The following is a 19916-nucleotide window of genomic DNA, read 5'->3' on the forward strand; positions in this document are numbered from 1 at the left end:
TGGGCATCTTTTCACGTGCGTATTGGCCATCTATATATGATCTTTGAAGAAATGTCTGTTCAAGTCCTTTCCCCATTTTTTAAAAAAATAATGTTTTTGTTGTTTTGTTTTTATTGAGCGGAGCCTGGTGGGCTGCCATCTGTGGGGTTGCACAGAGTCGGACACGACTGAAGCGACTTAGCAGCAGCAGCAGCAGCAAAGTTCTTCATATATTCTGAATATAACCTCAGATAAGATATATGATTCGCAAATATTTTCTACTATTCCAGGACTTTTTTTTTCACTCTGCTGATTGTGCCCTTTGTTCATAAAAGTTTTAAATGTTGATGTAGGTCAGCAGATCTATTTTTTTCTTTTGTTGCCTGTGAACCTCATTTAACTTTTATATTGATACATACAAATAGTAAAGTGCTCAGTCATGTCCAACTCTGCGACCCCATGCACTACACAGTCCATGGAATTCTCCAGACCAGAATACTGGAGTGGGTAGCCCCTTCTCCAGGGGATCTTCTCAATCCAGGGAACGAACCCAGGTCTCCTACATTGCAGGTGGATTCTTTACTGGCTGAGCCACAATGGAAGCCTGAGTGAAGTGCAAAAATCTTAATTTATATAGCTTGATGCATTTTAACCTATTAACATTATTTCTGAAAATATATTTATTAAAAAGTTAATCTTTATTAGGAAAAAAATTAAGAACTGTAATTGTGTTGAAACGCTAAGGAATATACATGTTTTTTCTTAAATACTATATATATATATAGTATTTCTTAATACTGTGATAGTTTTTAAAGGAATGTTTTAGGGGATTAATTTTTTTTTTTCCAAGCTTGGACCCTCTAAGTCCATAGGCACTAATTTTACAACTGGTTTCTTTCCCTGAGATGGATTTAGTGGTCATTTGACTAAATTTTTTTCCATATTCTTTCTGTTAATCCCGGGTTGCTCTCTTGTTCACTTGCCAATCTTCTTTATGATTCAACATTGAGTAAAAACAGATTTTAAATAAAGCTAAAACTAAAGAAAAGTACAAAATAAAAGATATTTTCAATATTTTATTGGGTTGTATATTGTTATGCTCTCTACAAATATCAGGAAAAAAATGTTGATTCAAATCGGCTTGAACAAGTTTGTTAACGACCTGATAATGATGACCAATAAATGCAGGACATCAAAACTGATCACTTTAATTTATATTGGTAATTTTTTTTCCTGTCAATAAAATCCTTAAGAAAAGCAAACAAACAAAAAATTGGCTTGAACAGTGATGTTTTCTTATGAGATGTCCACAGGGGAACAGCTCCAGGTGACCTTCACTGGCTCTACTTCTGAATAAATGTTTTGGTTTCGCCCTCTCCTTCATATTGCTTTCATCCATAGGCTGTAGCAAGGGTGCAGCAGCACTTCCAGGTGTCAGTCCTTTCACGGCAGGTTTTACTGACTGAAAGGGACTTATTTTTTAAACCTCCAAAGAGATGAGGAGTCCTTTCCTGGATGTCCCAAAGTAGACCTCTCCTCATTTCTCACCAATCAGAACGGGGTTACCTGTTAACTTCTAAACCCATCATCAGCTAGAATATTGGGACCTCAGGATTGACCCTCTGGAATTTGGGGTGGACACGGTGTCCTGTAAAGTCTGTGACTTTGTGAAGGAGTGATAAATACTTTAATACAACCAGGATTCTATCAGGAAGTGGGGGGTGCAAATGAATGTTGTTCAGGTAGCAAGCTCTGCAACAATTGTTTTTCATTTAAAACACTTCTAATTTTTTAGTACTCAATTATCTAATTTCAAATCATACAGCAAAAAAAATTTTAATTTTATATTTTAATTGGTTTAATTGGTTAAACATTTTACCTGTTTACAAGTTTCTTGATTGTGCAATAGTAGTCTTGTTTTCAAATATTTGTTGACTCTTTCAACCCTGTTTTCGTCAAAGTCATTGTGTTAATTCAAAATACACTAAAATGAAACTAATAATTAAATTATTTTTTAAGTCAGACTTTTCTCAAATCTGGTGCTCTGTTTCAGTCTAGAAGGGTGGGATGAGAGGGGAGGTGGGAGGGAGGTTCACAAGGAAGGGGACGTATGTATACCTATGGCTGATTCATGGTGATATATGGGAGAAACCAGTGCAATATATAATATTATCCTCCAATTAATAATAAAAAATAAACCAGGCTTTTAAAAAAGGAACGAAGTACTGACACTGCTGCAACATTGATGAACCTTGAAAGTATTATCGAAGAAAGAAACCAGACAAGAAAAACACATAGTGTATGATTCTATTCATATGAAAATCCAGGAAAGGAAAACCTATAGAGACACAAAGTAGATTTCTGGGTTGCTTATAGCTGTAGGGGCGAGGATGGAGGGTAACAGAGGATAACTAAAGAGTCCAGGGTTTCTTTTTGAAGTGACTATGGTATTCTAAAATTGACTATAGTGGTGGTTGCATATATTTGGAATACTAAAACCCATTGAATCACATATTTTAAATGGGTGAATTCTATGTGAATTATATCTTAATATAATACTTTTTAAAAAATAGCTTTGATATGATTTTGATTGGATGTGCCTAATATTTAAAATTGACATAGTATTGGAGTTAACCATTACAGTTGTGTGTGTGTTAAGTCCTTTCAGTGATGTCCGACTCTGTGCTATCCCATGGATTGTAGCCCTCCAGGCTCCTCTGTCCATGGAATTCTCCAGGCAAGAATACTGGAGTGGGTTTCCATGTCCTCCTCCAGGGGATCTTCCTGACACAGGGATCAAACCCGGGTCTCTTATGTCTCCTGCATTGACAGGCGGGTTCTTTACCAGTAGCACCATCTGGGAAGCCCAGTGATAATCATCGCAGTTATCAAGCAATAAAAGCTAGCAGAGACAATTTTCTTTTAAGGTTTGCCCATCTTGAGGAATCCTGGTTATTTTTAGCCACTGTCCCCTTTAAAGGTCATTTTCCTTCTTCTTAGTCCTCCCTACAGTCAATTATTTCTCTCAAATAAAACAGATTACAATGGAGAAGGCAATGGCAACCCACTCCAGTATTCTTGCCTGGAGAATCCCATGGACAGAGGAGCCTGGCGGGCCCCATGGGGTCGCGAAGAGTGAGACACAACTTAGCAACAAGCATGCACACACATCCTTTAGACCTAATGTGTGCAGTTTGGCTCATCTCATTAAAGATGCTTGATGTCGTCACTGGTTAATTTCCTTTTATTTTCCCACAGACTTTTTCATAGATGCCATTTTTCAAAATCTGTATGGTTTTTTTTTCCTGTTTGTTTTGTGTTCTGTTGTGAATTGCTTTGCTTTGGTGAACTTGTGCTAGTGTGCTTAGCTCACAGACGTCCGAGCCACTGTGAATTTTCTTCATCTCCGTAAATAGTTCATCTGTGCTTCTCCCTAATGACGTTTTATTTTTACCCCCATAAGCAACTGAGGTAGAAAAATAAAATGTTTACCATGGGGAAAAACAAACAAACATTACAAGTTTAGCATTCCTCTATAACAGAGTAGCCTTTCCTCCATTCATTTTTGCTCTAAACGCTTAACAAAGCTTTCAGTAATTTTCATCTACAATAAAAACATGTGAATAAGGAGAAATATAGGTCCTGTGCTTTTATGATGATAATTATAGTGAGGGACTATAATTATATATATTTTCAAGTCTTAAGTATTTTTCTTCTGATAAATAAAATCCCATTGCTTGATAAATTAAACATTTGTGGTAATAAATTTGTAAATTCAGAATGATGTTTTATTTTTATTATTTTTTTATTTATTTATTTTTTTAAATTTTAAAATCTTTAATTCTTACATGCGTTCCCAAACATGAACCCCCCATCCCACCTCCCTCCCCATAACATCTCTCTGGGTAAATTCATGTTTGAAAAATTGTATCTGTAGTGATGAAATTGTAAATATGAATAACAGAATTTGCCTCTTCACAGGATTTTCTATTGTGATAATGTCAATATGGCCGTATCTCCAAAAGGTTTGTACACTTCATTCTTCTCTTAAGTAGCTGTAGTAGTAATAACTCTTATGTAGTTTTCTAGAGAGTCTTGGTAGTATTCTGATTTAATCTTCACTAGAATAACATGAGAATAATTCCTCTAAAGAAGGTTATAAGTGAGGTGACCATACGCTTTATTGGGCAAACCAGAACACTCTTGAAGTGAGAAGAGTATTGTAGCAGAATATAGGATTATATCAGCAGTCCTAGGCAAACAGGTATATGTATGTGTGTGCTTGTGCTCAGCCACTTCAGTCATGTCCAGCTCTTTGCAACCCCATGAACTATGGCCAGCCAGGCTCCTCTGTCCTTGGGATTCTCCAGGCAATAATACTGGAGTGGGTTGCTATGCCCTCCTCTAGGGACATCTTTCTGACCCAGGGATTGAATCCTTGTCTCCGGCATCTCCTGAATTGCAGGCAGATTCTTTACCCCTGGGAGCCACCTGGGAAGCCCTTAGATACATGGTCACCTCCTTATTAGCCATTTTCCCATCCTCTTCATACCCCTTCCCTGACAAAAAGGAAACTAGGTTAGACATAGTCTGAATTCCTAAAATGTACACATTTCATGCTTTCCGATAGAATTAATTAGGGTTGTCAGGTGACGTTGTGGAATGAATAGACAATATACATATTTTGATGCTGCGGTTACTAGATGGGAAGGAGAGAGTGAAAAGAAGATGAAAATTTGTGGGTACCCTGACATCTCAATTGATCATCAAGTCCTGTCAATTCTACCTTTTAAAAAATATATTTGACGTGTAGCTGTCAATTTTATCTTAAAATTCCAGTAATGAATTTATTTAAAAATCAGTATTTAAGTTGGAAGCATAATTAATCTATAATAATATTTCAGTCAAGGTTTCTGAAGGAATTCTTCTCTAATTCCTAATTCCTGTTCACTCCTTAACTTGCTACAATGTGATTAACTCCTCCTCTACCCTGAAACTGCTCTTGATGAGTTCTTCAAAGACTTAATTACTCACCAAATAAATACTAGATACTTTTCAGTCCTTACTTGAGGTGACATTTGGGTAGTGCTTGACATTGTTGTCCTTTCTCTGCTTCTTGAAACCTTCTTTTAGCTTACCCTAACTCTTTATTCTTAAATTATTTTGTGTCGTTTTCTTTATGAACTTGCTCCTTATATTTTGGTTTTCTCCAGTAGTGTGTATGTGTGTTTCAGCCTAAATCCTGAGCCTTGGCCCACATTATATCTATAGTGAGTTTTAGTTTCATGAGTGTTGATTTCATGTAAAATAATGTTTTAATCAGTTAAAGCTAATTTTAAAAATGGCAATGAAAATGTGGTACGAAATCATTAAAAAGTAAAATTAGTATTTTCCTTCTATATTTCTTTTAAAAATAGCATAAGAAAATAGCATTTTAAGTTAATAATGATAAAAACTACTGTCCCACACCTCACTTTGGGTTAGAACATTTTCCTATGTGCTTCTATGTCCCTTTACCGTTAACACTTATCATTGAGTGTTGTAACTCTGTGTTACAGAGTTTACCTAACTTCCCTAGTAGGTTGTTAGAATGGCTGGAGGGCTTCAACAAAAATACTAGATATATTTGATGACTGTTTAGAGTTTAAAATTATACTGTACTAAAAAATCCAAAATGAAATACAAGATGTTAATAAATTTTTTATGCCTGCTTTTTTTGCATGCTCAGTTGCAAAATTTATTAGATACATGTACTTGGATGAGCCTAAGGTCCTTCAGATCTTTGCACATTTTCCTCCTTTTTTTCTGGAATGATTTTTTCCTCTGCATCCCTCCCTTCTTCTGCCATTCCCTTCCTCCCTTCTCCACTATTTTCAAGGCTTTGCTCCAGTGTCCCCTCTGAAAAGCCTTTTCTTACTGTTCCTCACCTCACTTTGGATTAGAAGGTTTTCCTTGTGCTTCCATATCCCTTTATCATTAACACTTACCATTGAGTGTTGTAACTGTGTGTTACAGAGAATGTACCAAACTTTTCTCTACTAGGTTGTTAGAATGGCCGGATGGCTTAACAAAAATACTAAACATATGTGATGAATGTTTAAGGTTTAAAAATTATACTTATTCAGTGGTAAAGAATCCACCTGCAATGCAGGAGACATGGGTTTGATCCCTGGGTTGAGAAGATCCTCTAGAGGAGGAAATGGCAACCTACTCCAGTATTCTTGCTGGGAAAATCCCGTAGACAGGAAGGAGTCTAGTAGGCTAGAGTACATGGGGTCGAAAAAGAGTCCGATGTGACTGAGCATGCATAAACACACATAAGGAATTTATTGATATCGTACATTCATTTTAGATTTTATTAACTTAAAATTCTATTTCTTATGCTATCTTTAAAAGAAACATACTAATTTTATAGTATAAATTAGGAAGTAAAATAGGAAGAAATAGTAAAGAAGAAATAGTAAAATAGGAAGAAAAATACTAATTGTATTTTTTAGTGATTTAGTGCCCCAGTGTCATTTTGAAAATTAATTTAATTAAACTTTGTTTTACATGAAATCATTACTCATGAACTTAAAAACTCTTTCCATACTGACAGAGTTATTAGAGTTAGAATAGTAAATTTCACAATTCTGGAGCAACATCTTCTGTGCTTCCGTATATCAAAACTCTTGATTTCAGTGGTCGCTATGTCTAACCTCAGAATTTTCAAAAAGAAGGTATTTGCACAATTAGGTCTACTTAGCATAATACATTGAATTTTGAAATTCACTGCTTTCAGCAAATACTAGAAATCTATTCAAAAGAAAAATTATTGAGGTCATGTGAACATATCACTAGTTCTTTGGCAATACAAATATAACATTTTCACCCAAAATCTTATGAATTAGTTTTTTCAAGTTATTTCATAATAGTATTATTATAATAATTATAATTATTAATAACTTACTGTGTGCCAGGCACAAACATGTAAATTTTGATTTTCTTAACAACTCTGTGAGGTGGTTATTACCATTCTTGTTTAACAGATAAAGACACTCAGAGAAGTTATGTAGCTTGCCCAAGATCACACAGCTAGAGAATGGCAGAATCAAGCCTATCCAAAACCAAAATCTGACTCTACAGTACTATGTTACCTACTGCCTTAAAATTTTTCATTTTCTTTCTAATTTTATTTATTGAAGTGTAGTTGATTTACAGTGTTTCAGACGTTCAGTAAAGTAATTCAGTTACACAGACATACATATATACATGCATATATATAGTCTTAATTATAGATTATTGCAAACTATTGAATATAGTTCCCTGTGCTATGTAGCAATTTCTTATTGTTTATCAAAATTTTCATTATTAATTTGAGGTTACTATCTCTCTTATGATAATATATTACCACATATTGCTTAGCTTAAAAGTCATCTCTGAGAAAGATAAAAAGCTGGGCCACCCCTCTCCCCCTGCCAGAAAAAAAAAACCCCATAAAACCCAAGCGGTAAATTATCTGTCTGAAAGAAATTTGCTGCTACTGTGAATCTCTGACTTGTGCTTCTGGCCATGGCTGATAGACCGCTATCAGCTGGGTGATTCCTTAGGCTGTGTTGCCCAGCTGCTGCTGCTGCTAAGTTGCTTCAGTATGTCCGACTCTGCGTGGCCCCATAGACAGCAGCCCACCAGGCTCCCCGTCCCTTGGATTCTCCAGGCAAGAACACTGGAGTGGGTTGCCATTTCCTTCTCCAGTGCGTGAAAGTGAAGTCGTTAAGTCGTGTCTGACTCTTAGCGACCCCATGGACTGCAGCCTACCAGGCTCCTCTGTCCATGGGATTTTCCAGGCAAGAGTGCTAGAGTGGGGTGCCATTGCCTTCTCTGGTGTTGCCCAGAGTTGTGCTTAATATCCAGGAAGACTCATATTCTTAAACCTAGATTTTGAATTGGGATGAGGGGTTATCTATAGGTCCAGGAACATAGTGGGAGTACTCATGCATGAATTATACAATAAAATATAATAATAAAGCTGACATCAGTAAAAATAAAATACTAAGAAATATTAATGTTTTTATTGTATAGGTGACACTCATTTAGTGCATACTATATGCAGATATGGCTCTAAGCACTCTACATGTATTGCCTTGAATAATTCTCATAACAACTCTGTGAAGTTATCCTTATTTGACAGAAAAAGAGTTAAAGCATGCTGGTTTTTCCCCCTCAGTTATTCAAAAATGCAAGATTTTTTTGGAATCAGATGAGTAGAACCTGATTTGGAATCTGCTTGATGGCAGGGAACTGTTTACTCAATTTGTATTCATATTGCCTCACAGGTTTTGTCACAGAGAAGGCCTTAATAGCTGTTAATTGGATGAATAAGCAATAATCTATAAGTAAATAATTGAGGGGACAGCTAGGTGGCACAGTGGTAAGGAATCCACCTGCGAATGCAGGAGACACAAGAGATGCACTTTCGCTCCCTGAGTCAGGAAGACCCCTAGAGTAGGAAATAGTAACCCACTCCAGTATTCTTGCCTGGAAAATTCCATGGACAGAGGAGCCTGGTGTGCTACAGTCTATGGGGTCGCAGAGAGTCCCACACAACTAAGCACACACAGCGCAGACCAGCAAATAGTTGAGAAGGCTTGGACCACAGTTCCCATGGCAAAGCTTTAAGATTTCTAGAACTTTGTCATTATTATTAACATGTTTAGAGAAGAATATTTTGAAATTCAATATATGCTTTGTCTTTTTTTTTTTTTAAAGAGAAGCTAACAGATCTGACTTTCACTGAAGTGTGCAAAATCAAACAAGTTTACAGATAAAAAGTGTGTGTGTACATGCCCTTGTGTGCTCATGCACAGGGGAGAGAACTAGAGAGGGGGAGAGAGGCAGGCAGAGAGAGAGAGAGGAGTGAGCAGGGGTGGGGTGGGGTGATAGACATACACAGACAGACAGACATGGGGGTTAGGGAGATGTTGCTAATCCAGACCAAAGAGATCCTGGAAGATTTTCCAAAATCAGTTATATCAGAATTGAATTGGGAAGGCCCTCCAGAAATTGACCACCTGAAGGAATGATCAGGGCCAGGGAGTAGGAGGTTAGAAAGGCATTCCTGATGGAAGGCACAGTAGAGAGACTTGTGCAAAAGCCTGGAAGCAAAGAGCTTGACTCATTTTGGAAACTTTAAAAAGTTCTGTATGGCTGGAAGTTAGTAACTGGGGAGGAAGCATGCAGAGAGATGAGGTTGGAGAGGAGAGACAGTGGCCAGCTAGTGAGCTAGTTTTTCGTAAGAAACAGTTCACATTTTATCCTGAAAACAATATGAGGGGGATCATTAGAGGTGGCCAGAGGGCCAGAAACAGGATGCTGTTATTACGGTGAGAGAGAAGCACGCAGCACGCAGGAGCACAGCTAACAGTTCAATTACTAAATTGAACTTTTTGTTCTAGTATAGAACCTGTATCTTCCAAACCATTTTACTTTCCTGTTACAATTCTAGCAGAATTCTAACAGATTGCAGTTTCCCAGTCATTGTAAATAGTATCCAACCAAAATAGCAGACACTGTTGAAAGTGTTACAGGCACCTTCAAGAATCAGTTCACTTTTGTCCATGCAATGGACACTTGACTATGATCAATTAATATCCTGAGAAGACACTTTTATCCTTTTGCTTTCAAATTACTAGACATCTGATATTAAAGTTTAGTTTTCATTGCTTTTTAAATTGTTACATATATGACATGAAGTTGTTACACTTATTCACTCTTATTTCTCATCTGTACAAGCAAAAAATATACCTAAATATCGTCATTTTCAGCTATTTTAAAATACCTTTGGAAAATAAAAGCCCATGGTTTTTCTTGTTAAATTATTCTACCGTTTAACCTGCATATGTTTAACCTTATGTCCCAATATATAATGGTTCTTACTTTTCTAAATTATTATATAAGCTACTGTATATAGAAACAATCTTCTGATTTATTCCATAGTCCCTTTGTAAGCTAGAATTCTCTATTTTCTGAAAGTATTTTCTGAGTTTTAATCATTTAGTTCTTCCCTCAACGTTCATGATATATAAATCCTCTTTGGTAGAATCCTGGATTGTCAGTGCTGAAAAGAAGAATTAGTAGTAGGTTTAATGAGGTAAATTTTATTTGGAATTTGATTATTGTGTGCAGTTAAAAAAGATAACTTCACAGTCCTAACAAATAATAATAAGCTAATAAACTGTAGCTTATTGAGTTGCATAAGGGTAAATAATTATATTTATAAGAATTAAAGAATGGCATATAAATTTTATGATGCTATTGTTAGGTATATAATGTAAATATTTTTTTTAACAAGATATTTTTATGGTGCAGAATTTTTATAATTACTCTAAAAGATGAAGCTTTTTAAGCACTTTTCCTTGTGTAGTGAATTGTTAATATAGTTAATGTCAGAAGATTGAATTCCTTACTATAAGTACTAGTGTTATAAGACTTATGTGTTAGAATTATTGATTTTATTTGTTTTAATAAGAAATGTTAAATGGTCAGAAAAAAATGTATGTAGCTTTTTAACTTTACTTTTCTTGGATAACAATTCCTAAAGCATATTTCTTTTTTCTACAGATTGATCAGACTGCTGATGCAAGTTTTTTGGGCTGGGTTATTGCTTCATATAGCCTTGGCCAAATGGTAGCCTCACCTCTATTTGGTTTGTGGTCTAATTACAGACCAAGAAAAGAACCTCTTATTGTTTCCATTTTCATTTCGGTGGCAGCCAATTGCCTCTATGCATATGTCCATGTTCCAGCTTCTCATAATAAATACTACATGTTGGCTGCTCGTGGATTGGTAGGATTTGGGGCAGGTAATATGTATGCATATATATTTTTGATTGTTTTGAACTTACATTCATCCTGACATTCATGGCCCTTTCTTATCTAGGGTCACCTCTTCTCAGTCTCATACCTCATTCAACATACAGATGTCTCATTGCAAATATCTTTCCTATCATTTTGCCTTTTCTAATGATGTTGCTGTTACTTATAGTTTCTCTCTTCTGTTCCCATGGTTCTTCATCCTTCAAGATTCAGTTCAAGTTCTGCATCTTCCATGAAGCTTTCTTAGGCTACCCTACCCCTTAACAGATCTTTCCCTTTAACATGTCTCTAGCATTTGCTTATGTACCTTTTTGTACTGTTTTCATCCTTTATCACCAACTAGATAGTAAACTTGGTGTAACTAGAGACAAATGACCACTTTTAAAAATACTCTGTAGCCCCCAACAGTGTCTCTTCAACATAAGTGCTCAACAAGTGTTTTTGAGTTAAATTGTTAGGATTTCTTTTTCTGTTTCTTATGTCATAGTATAAGTATGCCGAGTGTGTAGCAATTAGTAGTACTCCATTCACTCAATTCTTTCTCAGGATTTAGTGATGAAAAAAATTTTAAGGTTCCTGTAATGCTGTTTTTTTTTTAAAATTCATTCAAATCTTTAACTGTTTTCTCATATTAGTAAAAGTAATGTTTTCTATTAACTAATGCATTTATTGACTCTGAGTGCTTTGTATAATCATAAAGAAGCAGCAGTGACTATGCTGCAGATTAACATTTCTTCCATATAGAGCCAAATTAAGTTGAATTTTATAAACTGGAAAATATTTTCTTTATTTTTACTTTACTTTCTTTTGGATTGTTGTGTCTTTTCTTAGGAAATGTAGCTGTTATTAGGTCATATATTGCTGGTGCTACCTCTCTTCAGGAAAGAACAAGTTCCATGGCAAACACAAGTGCTTGTCAAGCATTAGGCTTTATTCTAGGTCCAGGTAGGTGTTCTTCAGTTGTCATTACTTAGATTTGAATTGGGTAAACTTTGGAAGTTCAAATGTTAGATGAAATCCAAGAATAAAACCCCTGTGTGTGTGTGTTAGTCGCTCAGTTGTGTCCGACTCTTTGCAACCCTATGGACTGTAGCCCATCAGGGTCCTCTCTCCATGGGATTCTCCAGGCAAGAATGCTGGAGTGGATAGCCATTCCCTTCTCTAGGGGATCTTCCCGAGCCAGGGATCAAACCCGGATTGTAGGCAGATTCTTTACCATCGGAGCTGCCAGGGAAGCCCATAAAACCCCATAGCAGAAGGAAAAGGAAGGGAAATGATATTTTTTAATCCAGCTGTGAAGCTATGCTCCTTATATGTGTTAACTCATGTTCCACTAAATTAAGTGTTATTAGTCCCCATTGTACAGATTAGAACACCAAGGCATAGAGAATATGATAAATTATCCAGGGTCACCCTGGATAAATGGGAGGCATGAGATTCAGACCTAACTCTTTGAATCCAAAGTGTATGTTTTGTCAGGTTATCATTTAGCTTGGCACCTCAGCAAGAGTTTGCTTTTTTTCCCCCCCTGTTTATGAGAAACAGAGTTCTTTTAACTGAAGGATTTGGGGAAAGTTATAGCAAATTCTTTACCCTTTTGCCTTTTGTCCTTACCTTTAAAGAAAATTTACTAGTCTGTTCTTTCCAAGCTTTCATACTTTAGCTGAATATAAAAGTGTGTTAATGAGATTTACTATTTCTGTAAGACCAGTTAATTTTCTGCTAAATGAGTAGAGAAATTAATTTTTATGCCTATGAAGTGAAGTGAAGTCGCTCAGTCGTGTCCGACTCTTTGCAACCTGTGGACTGTAGCTTACCAGATTCCCCGGTCCATGACATTCTCCAGGCAAGAATACTGGAGTGGGTTGCCATTTATGCCTATAACAGCACTGAAAAGACATGTAATTTGTCCATGGTTTTAATATTGCAGTTATAAATAGCATAAATTTGAATGCAACTCAGTTTACTTCATCATCACCCCAGGCCCCCCTGGTTTCCATTATTTCTTCTCTTTAACAATAGAGAATCTAGTTCATCATTCACCAAAATCTAATATTTCAGTTTAGTGTTCTAGAATAAAATATAAGAAGAAATCTTATTTAAAAATATATTATAAAATACAAGAGGGCCTAGTCTAGGTCTTTTTAAATTTGCCATTCTCCTCTCAGTGTCTAGCATAGTACTTGGTAGATAGGCTGAGGTTCTCAGTAAATATTTTGACCATCTAAAAAGCATTTTAAAGATTATTCAGTAAAAAATTTTGTATTAAAGATGAGCAGATGTAAGCCTAAAAAGATGAGATGACTTTTCCAGTAATAACCACACCACTAAGCACAAACATTTATTCACTGCTTGTTGTTGTTGCTGTTTAGTTGCTAAGTCATGTCCAATTCTTTTGGACATTAGCAGACAGATTCTTTACTACTGAGCCACCAGGGAAGCCCATTGACTGCTTACTATGCATTAGATACTCTTCTAAGTGCTTTAGGTGCAATATTTTACTTAGTTTTCACTCTAAGACTATGTGTAAAGTAATGGCAGAACCAGATACAGAATCTAAATCAGGAGAGTAAACAAATACTTTTCCAATCCAATTTTTGCCACAGATCCAAATCGAAAATTATATTAAATATATAGTTTAAATACTTTATCCACAGTAATGTTTAATAATATTAAAATGTGACATTTTCTTATAATGAGATTGGTTAAAGTTTAATAATTTATTTATGGAATAAATTGTATAATTTAAATATCCTCAGTCAGTTCAGTTGCTCAGTCATGTCCTACTCTTTGGAACCCCATGGACTAAAGCACTCCAGGCTTCCCTGTCCATCACAGAGATCTTTTTTTAAAAAAGAAGATACATGTTATGTGAGGAGTAATCCTTCATGAATGTCTATACATCAGTGCTTCTCACTCATTTTTTACATCATTGTCTCCCAAAGGAGGCTTTTTAGACTTTTTTCTCCTAATTATTCCATCCTATGAAATTTTAATACCACACATCTGTATTGTATATATTTTTTGTACTGTACCCATATCTGTGTTTTGTACAGAAAAAGAGTAAATTTTTTGTCTCTCCCCACCAAGAACCAATTTTCGTGCTTCTTGAAATCCCTGTTGAGATTCCATACAGTATTTCTAATTTTGTGGTAAATGTTTTTCATATTTGTTTAATCCTGTACCTCCCATGTAATAATTCACATGTACATGTTTTGCTTTAATAAGTTTTTCAGACTTGTTTTGCACTCATTGGCGAAAAGGGCGTGACGTGGGATGTCATTAAGCTGCAGATAAACATGTACACAGCACCAGTTTTACTGGGTGCCTTCCTGGGAATTTTAAATATTATTCTGATCCTTACTATATTAAGGTAATTAGATAGAAATGATAAAACTACTCTTGTAGATTGTGAAATTAAATAAGCATTATCATTATTGAAGAATTATTATTTCTGTGATGTCTTTATTTGGTTTTTGATGTCTCTTGTACTTATATTTTTTAATAAGCGAATGCTTATGTGGTGCTCTTAACTAAAATAATGGATGATGAATAAGAACAGATTATAAATTCTTTGAAGATTCAAAGTTTGGTGTTGATTTACTAATTATAGGTTTCTAAGTAAGGTAATAGCATGAAAGCAACATTTTAGGTAGATTAATGATCAGTATCAACCTTAGATACAAAAAATTCGTCATATATTTCATATCTTTTATATATCAGAAGAAATTTTATAAAACTAAAGAAGTTTTGTTACTATATATTACTTTGGAGTGTTTTATCCAAGAGTCCACAGATGTTTATAACTCATGTTGAAAACCATTGGAAAACTTCAGATATTGATTAAGGTAGCTCCTGTGTGCTCTTAGATTAACTGAGTACTTTTTCCATTTTATATGATAAAGTAATACAGTAATAATTGTAACATATCATTTTAACTTTATTGGTTATATCTCATAATAATTTCATTACTCAGAAGGCAGTAAAAGAATCTATCACAATGTGAAAAAATAGAAAGCTAATAATAAATTTAACCATTCATCTATTATACTAAGCCTTTCATGGATACAATATTTATGTTTTTCTTTTAAGAGAACATCGTGTGGATGACACAGGACGACAGTGTAAAAATATTAATTTTGAAGAAGGTACTATTAACCTGTTTGATTAAATTACTATAATATTACAGAGTGTTTCTCATGATTCTATCTGTTTGACATTTACTTGAATCTTATTTCTGAGGACAACACAATGGGTAATTGGGGAAGGTCTCCAATTTGAATTTCCAAAGTTGAAATTTACCTAATTTACTATTTTTACAAAGGCATACCTGTATCAGTGATTTGGTGTGCATAGCTGGCAGCTGGCAGGGTAAAACCATTGCTAAAAACTACTTCATCTTGTTTTCCAAGAGCCAATATCCTAAAATCCTTGAGATCTTTGGAATGAATTCAGTAGTTTTGCTACCAAACGTATCTTTCTGATTCAAGTATTTCTTTGTTCACTTAATCATCGGTATAAGTATGGTTTCTCTTTTGCATTTTTATTCTTTCGGTATACTCCACAAATGCACATTTTCATCCTATAGATCTTTCTCTGGCCCATAAATAGGTACCCAGTTTGGTAAGTATGTATAGTTTATTAAATAAACCATTATTTAAGTACTTCTAGTTATACCCTCCTTGGGGAGTGTCCCTTCGTGAAAAAGAATGCAATTTAGTCCTTGCCCTCAAGGAGTTTATAAAGCTTTGGAAAAGACAGAATTATTTTGCTGAGTTCTTTGATAGGCATTTTATTTAATTTTCACAGCAAAACTACTGGAAGGTAAAGTTAAAAGTAGTTCGGTGGAGAGCAGAGTGATGAGAAGCTATAGCAAATTTTAAACAAAGGATAAGTGTGATGTTAGTCAGATTCCAAGTGAGGCTAATCCAGATACGTGAAGACCTGAACTACAGCAGTAACTGAGAATGGAGAAGTGATAGATATGAGCTTTCAAAGAAAAAAGAAAATCAAGATTCTTGACAGGCTGGATAGGTAATGCTAAACAATGGAGGAGGTTGTTGAAGATGTCTGCTAGGGTTTGATTCCAGATAGTTGAAAGAATGAGAGAAAAAGAATTTAAGAAGGGACATTGGCTGAAAAGACAAAATGATTTCAGTTTAGATCAAGCCAAATACAGTGCTACTCTAGGAACAACTAAAAAATGCCAGAGGCATTTGTAATTTTGATGGTAGAAATCAAACCTAGAGATAGAAATCTGGGAGTCATCCAGTGAAAAACACTATAGCAAAAAAGAGAAAGGAGGAAAGGAAGGGATAGATGGATCAAGTGTGGCAAAATATTGTTGAATGTAGGGCATAGATGGATAAGAATATGTTTGGAATTTTTCAAAAGAAAGAACGCATGGTGAAGGAGTACCAACAGTAGGAATAAGCTACTTTTTGGAACAGGTGTAAAAGCGGATGCTAACTTAAAGGACCTATCAGATAAAGAGAAGGAGCAAGTTAAAGAGGATGTAGTTGGGGGCCGAGGAAGGGAAGATACACAAGAAGCAAAATCTTTCACAAGTTGAAGGAGATAACCATATATAGATCCTTGCTTTATTGACTTTAATATGCTTAGAAAGCACCTGGGAACCGTATTAAAACGCAGACTGTTTCAGTAGGCCTAGGGTGAGGCCGAAGTAGGGAGAATCTACATTTATAACAAGCTACCATGTGAGCTGATGCTGCTGATCTTGGAACCACACTTTGAGTAGCAAAGAACTACAGCTACACTGTCTAGTGTGGTAGTCACTGGTCAAACTTGACTGTTTAAACTTAGTTGCATTTAAGAAATTCCTGGAAATTCCCTGGCAGTCCGGTAGTTGGGACTTGGCGCTCTCACTGCCAGGGTCCTGGGTTTGATTCTTGTCAGGGAACTAAGATTTCTCAAGCCACACAGTGAGGCCAAAATAATGGAGAGTAATCTTAAAGAAAAAGAAATTCCTTGTTTTCAGTATCTCACTAGCCACATTTCGGATTTTTGTTTTGTTTGTGTTTGTTTGCTTGCAGTGCTCTGTGGCTTGCAGGATATTAAACCAGGGACTGGACCCAGGCCACAACCGTGACAGCACTGAGTCCTGACCACTGGCCTGCCGGGGAAATCCCACACTAGCACATTTCAAGTGCTCAGTTGATGGGTATATGTGCTAGTGGCCGACTGTATTGGACAGCACAGAGAAAGGACATTTCCATCACGTCAGGGTTCTCTTGGACAGCACTGATCTGAAACACAAATGAGAGTTTTAAAAGGAGTGATCTATTATGTTTCATAAGATTTCTATGACCTTCAAAATAATTTTTATAAAACAAAGATCATTTTTAAATTTCAGTAAATGCTTAGATGAAAGCTATCAGGATTGTTCCTCTTATTAAAGGTGTTATCATGGGATCAGGTTTAATTTCCAGTTACACAGTTTTTTAATCAATATGTTAGTGTAGTGTTTTCTTAAAATTCTTATAATTATGATACCTAGTTAATTCCTGCAGTTTAGGATGCATCATTTCCGAGTCTCCCCACTAAAGCTAGCACTGGTTGGAGGCTGTGGAAAACTAACCACCCATTAGTAAACTATAGTCTAATTTGGGGCAATGTTGGTATTTGATTCAAAGGATTAAAGACTGGCTTAGGTCGTAATTGAGAATCAGGGAGGTCTATCCAAATAATTTAAGGCCCACAGGGACCAGAATCTACCCCAGAAAAGGAACTTGGCAAAGATGACTGGTTTTGTTTGTGTAAAAAGGAGGTTATAACCCTGTGTTGAGTGTTCAAGGTGCCTAATTGCCCACAAGTATAACAGACAGTTATTGGAAAAGAAACTCATTCTCAGGAATCCTGAGATATAAAGGCAGGCACTACTATGAAAAAAAAAAAATAGAAATTTGCTATGTCTTAGGAAAGTCACCCCCTGCTCCTACTTCTGCTGTGCATACACTTAAAGATAGCATAAGTAAATACATTCTTGTATTATTTACCCAGTTTACTCTAAGTAGGTAAATTATTAAAAAAGCATGATGGACGTATATAAATGCATGTATGTAACTTCATATTTTTAAATTACATCAGATACAGCTTATATTGAGTTTGTTGCTTAACTTCATAGTTCAAGATCAGTGAATATCTGAACTCTTTTGCCTTCCTAATTTATGAAACTGCCATCAAATCTTGGTAGTTCTTTGCAAGAAATATAAATGGTAATGTGAGGACTTTTAAAATTCTGGTAAAAAATGCAACACTATTTACTAATACTAATTCACTGAAATTTAGAGTATGTATCCACTGAAGTGAATCATAGAACTGAGAACTGATTTAGTAAACTTCGAGTCTTCATGAAATCCTTGTAAATTTAAAATTTCAGTAAGGTAGAAAAAAAATTGCAACTGAAATGTACTTTGCATGAGATGATTTTATAGAATTCTATGGACATACAATTCTCTTTTTGAGAGATGCCAAATAGAAAATCTGAGTATTTATTGTGGATAACAGAATTGAAATGTATGTCCTGGAAAGAAAATTCACTTTAATTTTCAATGCCATTTAAAAATTATTTCTATCATGTAAAAATTCTGTTACTTTTAAACTATTTTGAAGCCTAAAAATCATTTTAAATGTTTAGTCATTGAATTTGCTATGTATAATTTTTACATTATTTTAGTGTCATGAGAAAATTAAATATGTAAGTAATATAATTTTTCTTTTGTTTACTGTAGCAAGTACAGATGAAGTCCAAGTCCCCCAAGGAAATATTGATCAAGTTGCTGTGGTGGCCACCAATGTTCTGTTTTTTGTGATTCTATTTATCTTTGCCCTTTTTGAAACGTAAGTTTTTTTTCTATTTTCATCTAAATCAGATTGTATAAATAACCCATATTTCTTTATGCAATATTAATCAGGCTTATAGATATTCTCAAAAACCTTATGTAAGGCATATTTTTCTTATGATGTAAAAAAAGCAAGTATAAATTATTTGCCTTTTAACTTGAATGTTGTTAATTCTCTGCTGATAAACTTACTGCCTTATAGTGAGTCTGTTTCACTCTTCTTCCTTTCCTTTGAGTTTTATGATAAATATAGTTATAAAACTGTGTATTAATTTACTTTAAGCTATGTAGCTCCCAACTTATGTATATTGGATTCAGTCTAGAAATTTTAACTCTATTTCAGCCCTAATCCTGCAAAAAAACTAGTATATCTGCCTTGTGTAGGCTTTATTGACCTACACAAGTTATCATTTGGCTTTATTTTTAAAATACTTTTCCATTTTATTATTAAAATAATACATTCTTGTTAAAAATATTCCAAACACTGCAACTGTATTTCCATATCCACTACTTTCCCTGGAGGTAGCCACTGCTAATACATCAGTGTGTGTTTTATTTCCCTATCAATTTTTTCTATACAACTGTAAGTATTGAGGTTTGTGTGTGTGTGTGTGTCCATTAAGCCAACATAGAATATGTGATAGTATCATTTGACAGCTTGGTATATTCACTTACCAATATATTGTAACATTTTTATGCTGGTATATTTTATGCCAGATCTACTTGATTTTTAAAAAATTATTGAGATATATGAAAGTTTTACCTCATCTCATTTTGTGGGCATTTATTTTATTATGGTAAATATTGTTGTTCAGTCACCAGTCATCTCTCTGCAGCTCCACAGACTTCAGCACGCCAGGCTTCCCTGTCCTTCACTACCTCTCAGAGTTTGCTCAAACTCATGTCCATTGATTGAGTCAATGATGCCATCCAACCATCTCATACTGTTTCTCTCTTCTCCTCCTGCCCTCAATCTTTCCCAGCATCGGGGTCTTTTCCAGTGAGTCGGCTTTTTGCATCGGGTAGCCAAAGTATGAGAGCTTCAGCTTCAACATCAGTCCTTCTAATGCATATTCCAGGTTGATTTCCTTTAGGATTGACTAGTTTGATCTACTTGCTGTCCAAGGGACTCTCAAGAGTCTTCTCCAGTACCACAGTTTGAAAGCATCAATAAAACTTTTTTTTTTCAATTTTAAGGATTTAATTTATTCTCTTGTATATT

General features: G+C 35.2%; 1 protein-coding gene across 4 annotated transcripts in view; it reads left to right on the forward strand.

Annotated features, from left to right (window-relative positions):
- Positions 1-19916, forward strand: part of MFSD8 (major facilitator superfamily domain containing 8) — a 40205-nt gene that overhangs the window by 9866 nt on the left and 10423 nt on the right. For 3 of the 4 annotated variants that reach the window (XM_004017259.6, XM_012097504.4, XM_042234349.2), the window contains 6 exons: positions 3961-4004; positions 10579-10819; positions 11664-11777; positions 14061-14205; positions 14925-14980; positions 18584-18692. In XM_004017259.6, coding sequence (XP_004017308.3) covers positions 3961-4004; positions 10579-10819; positions 11664-11777; positions 14061-14205; positions 14925-14980; positions 18584-18692 — 709 coding nt within the window. The remainder of the gene's footprint in view (positions 1-3960; positions 4005-10578; positions 10820-11663; positions 11778-14060; positions 14206-14924; positions 14981-18583; positions 18693-19916) is intronic. The other variant, XM_012097505.5, reaches the window with a different exon arrangement.

This window comes from Ovis aries, chromosome 17 (genome assembly GCF_016772045.2).
Source record: "Ovis aries strain OAR_USU_Benz2616 breed Rambouillet chromosome 17, ARS-UI_Ramb_v3.0, whole genome shotgun sequence".
Lineage (NCBI taxonomy): Eukaryota > Metazoa > Chordata > Mammalia > Artiodactyla > Bovidae > Ovis > Ovis aries.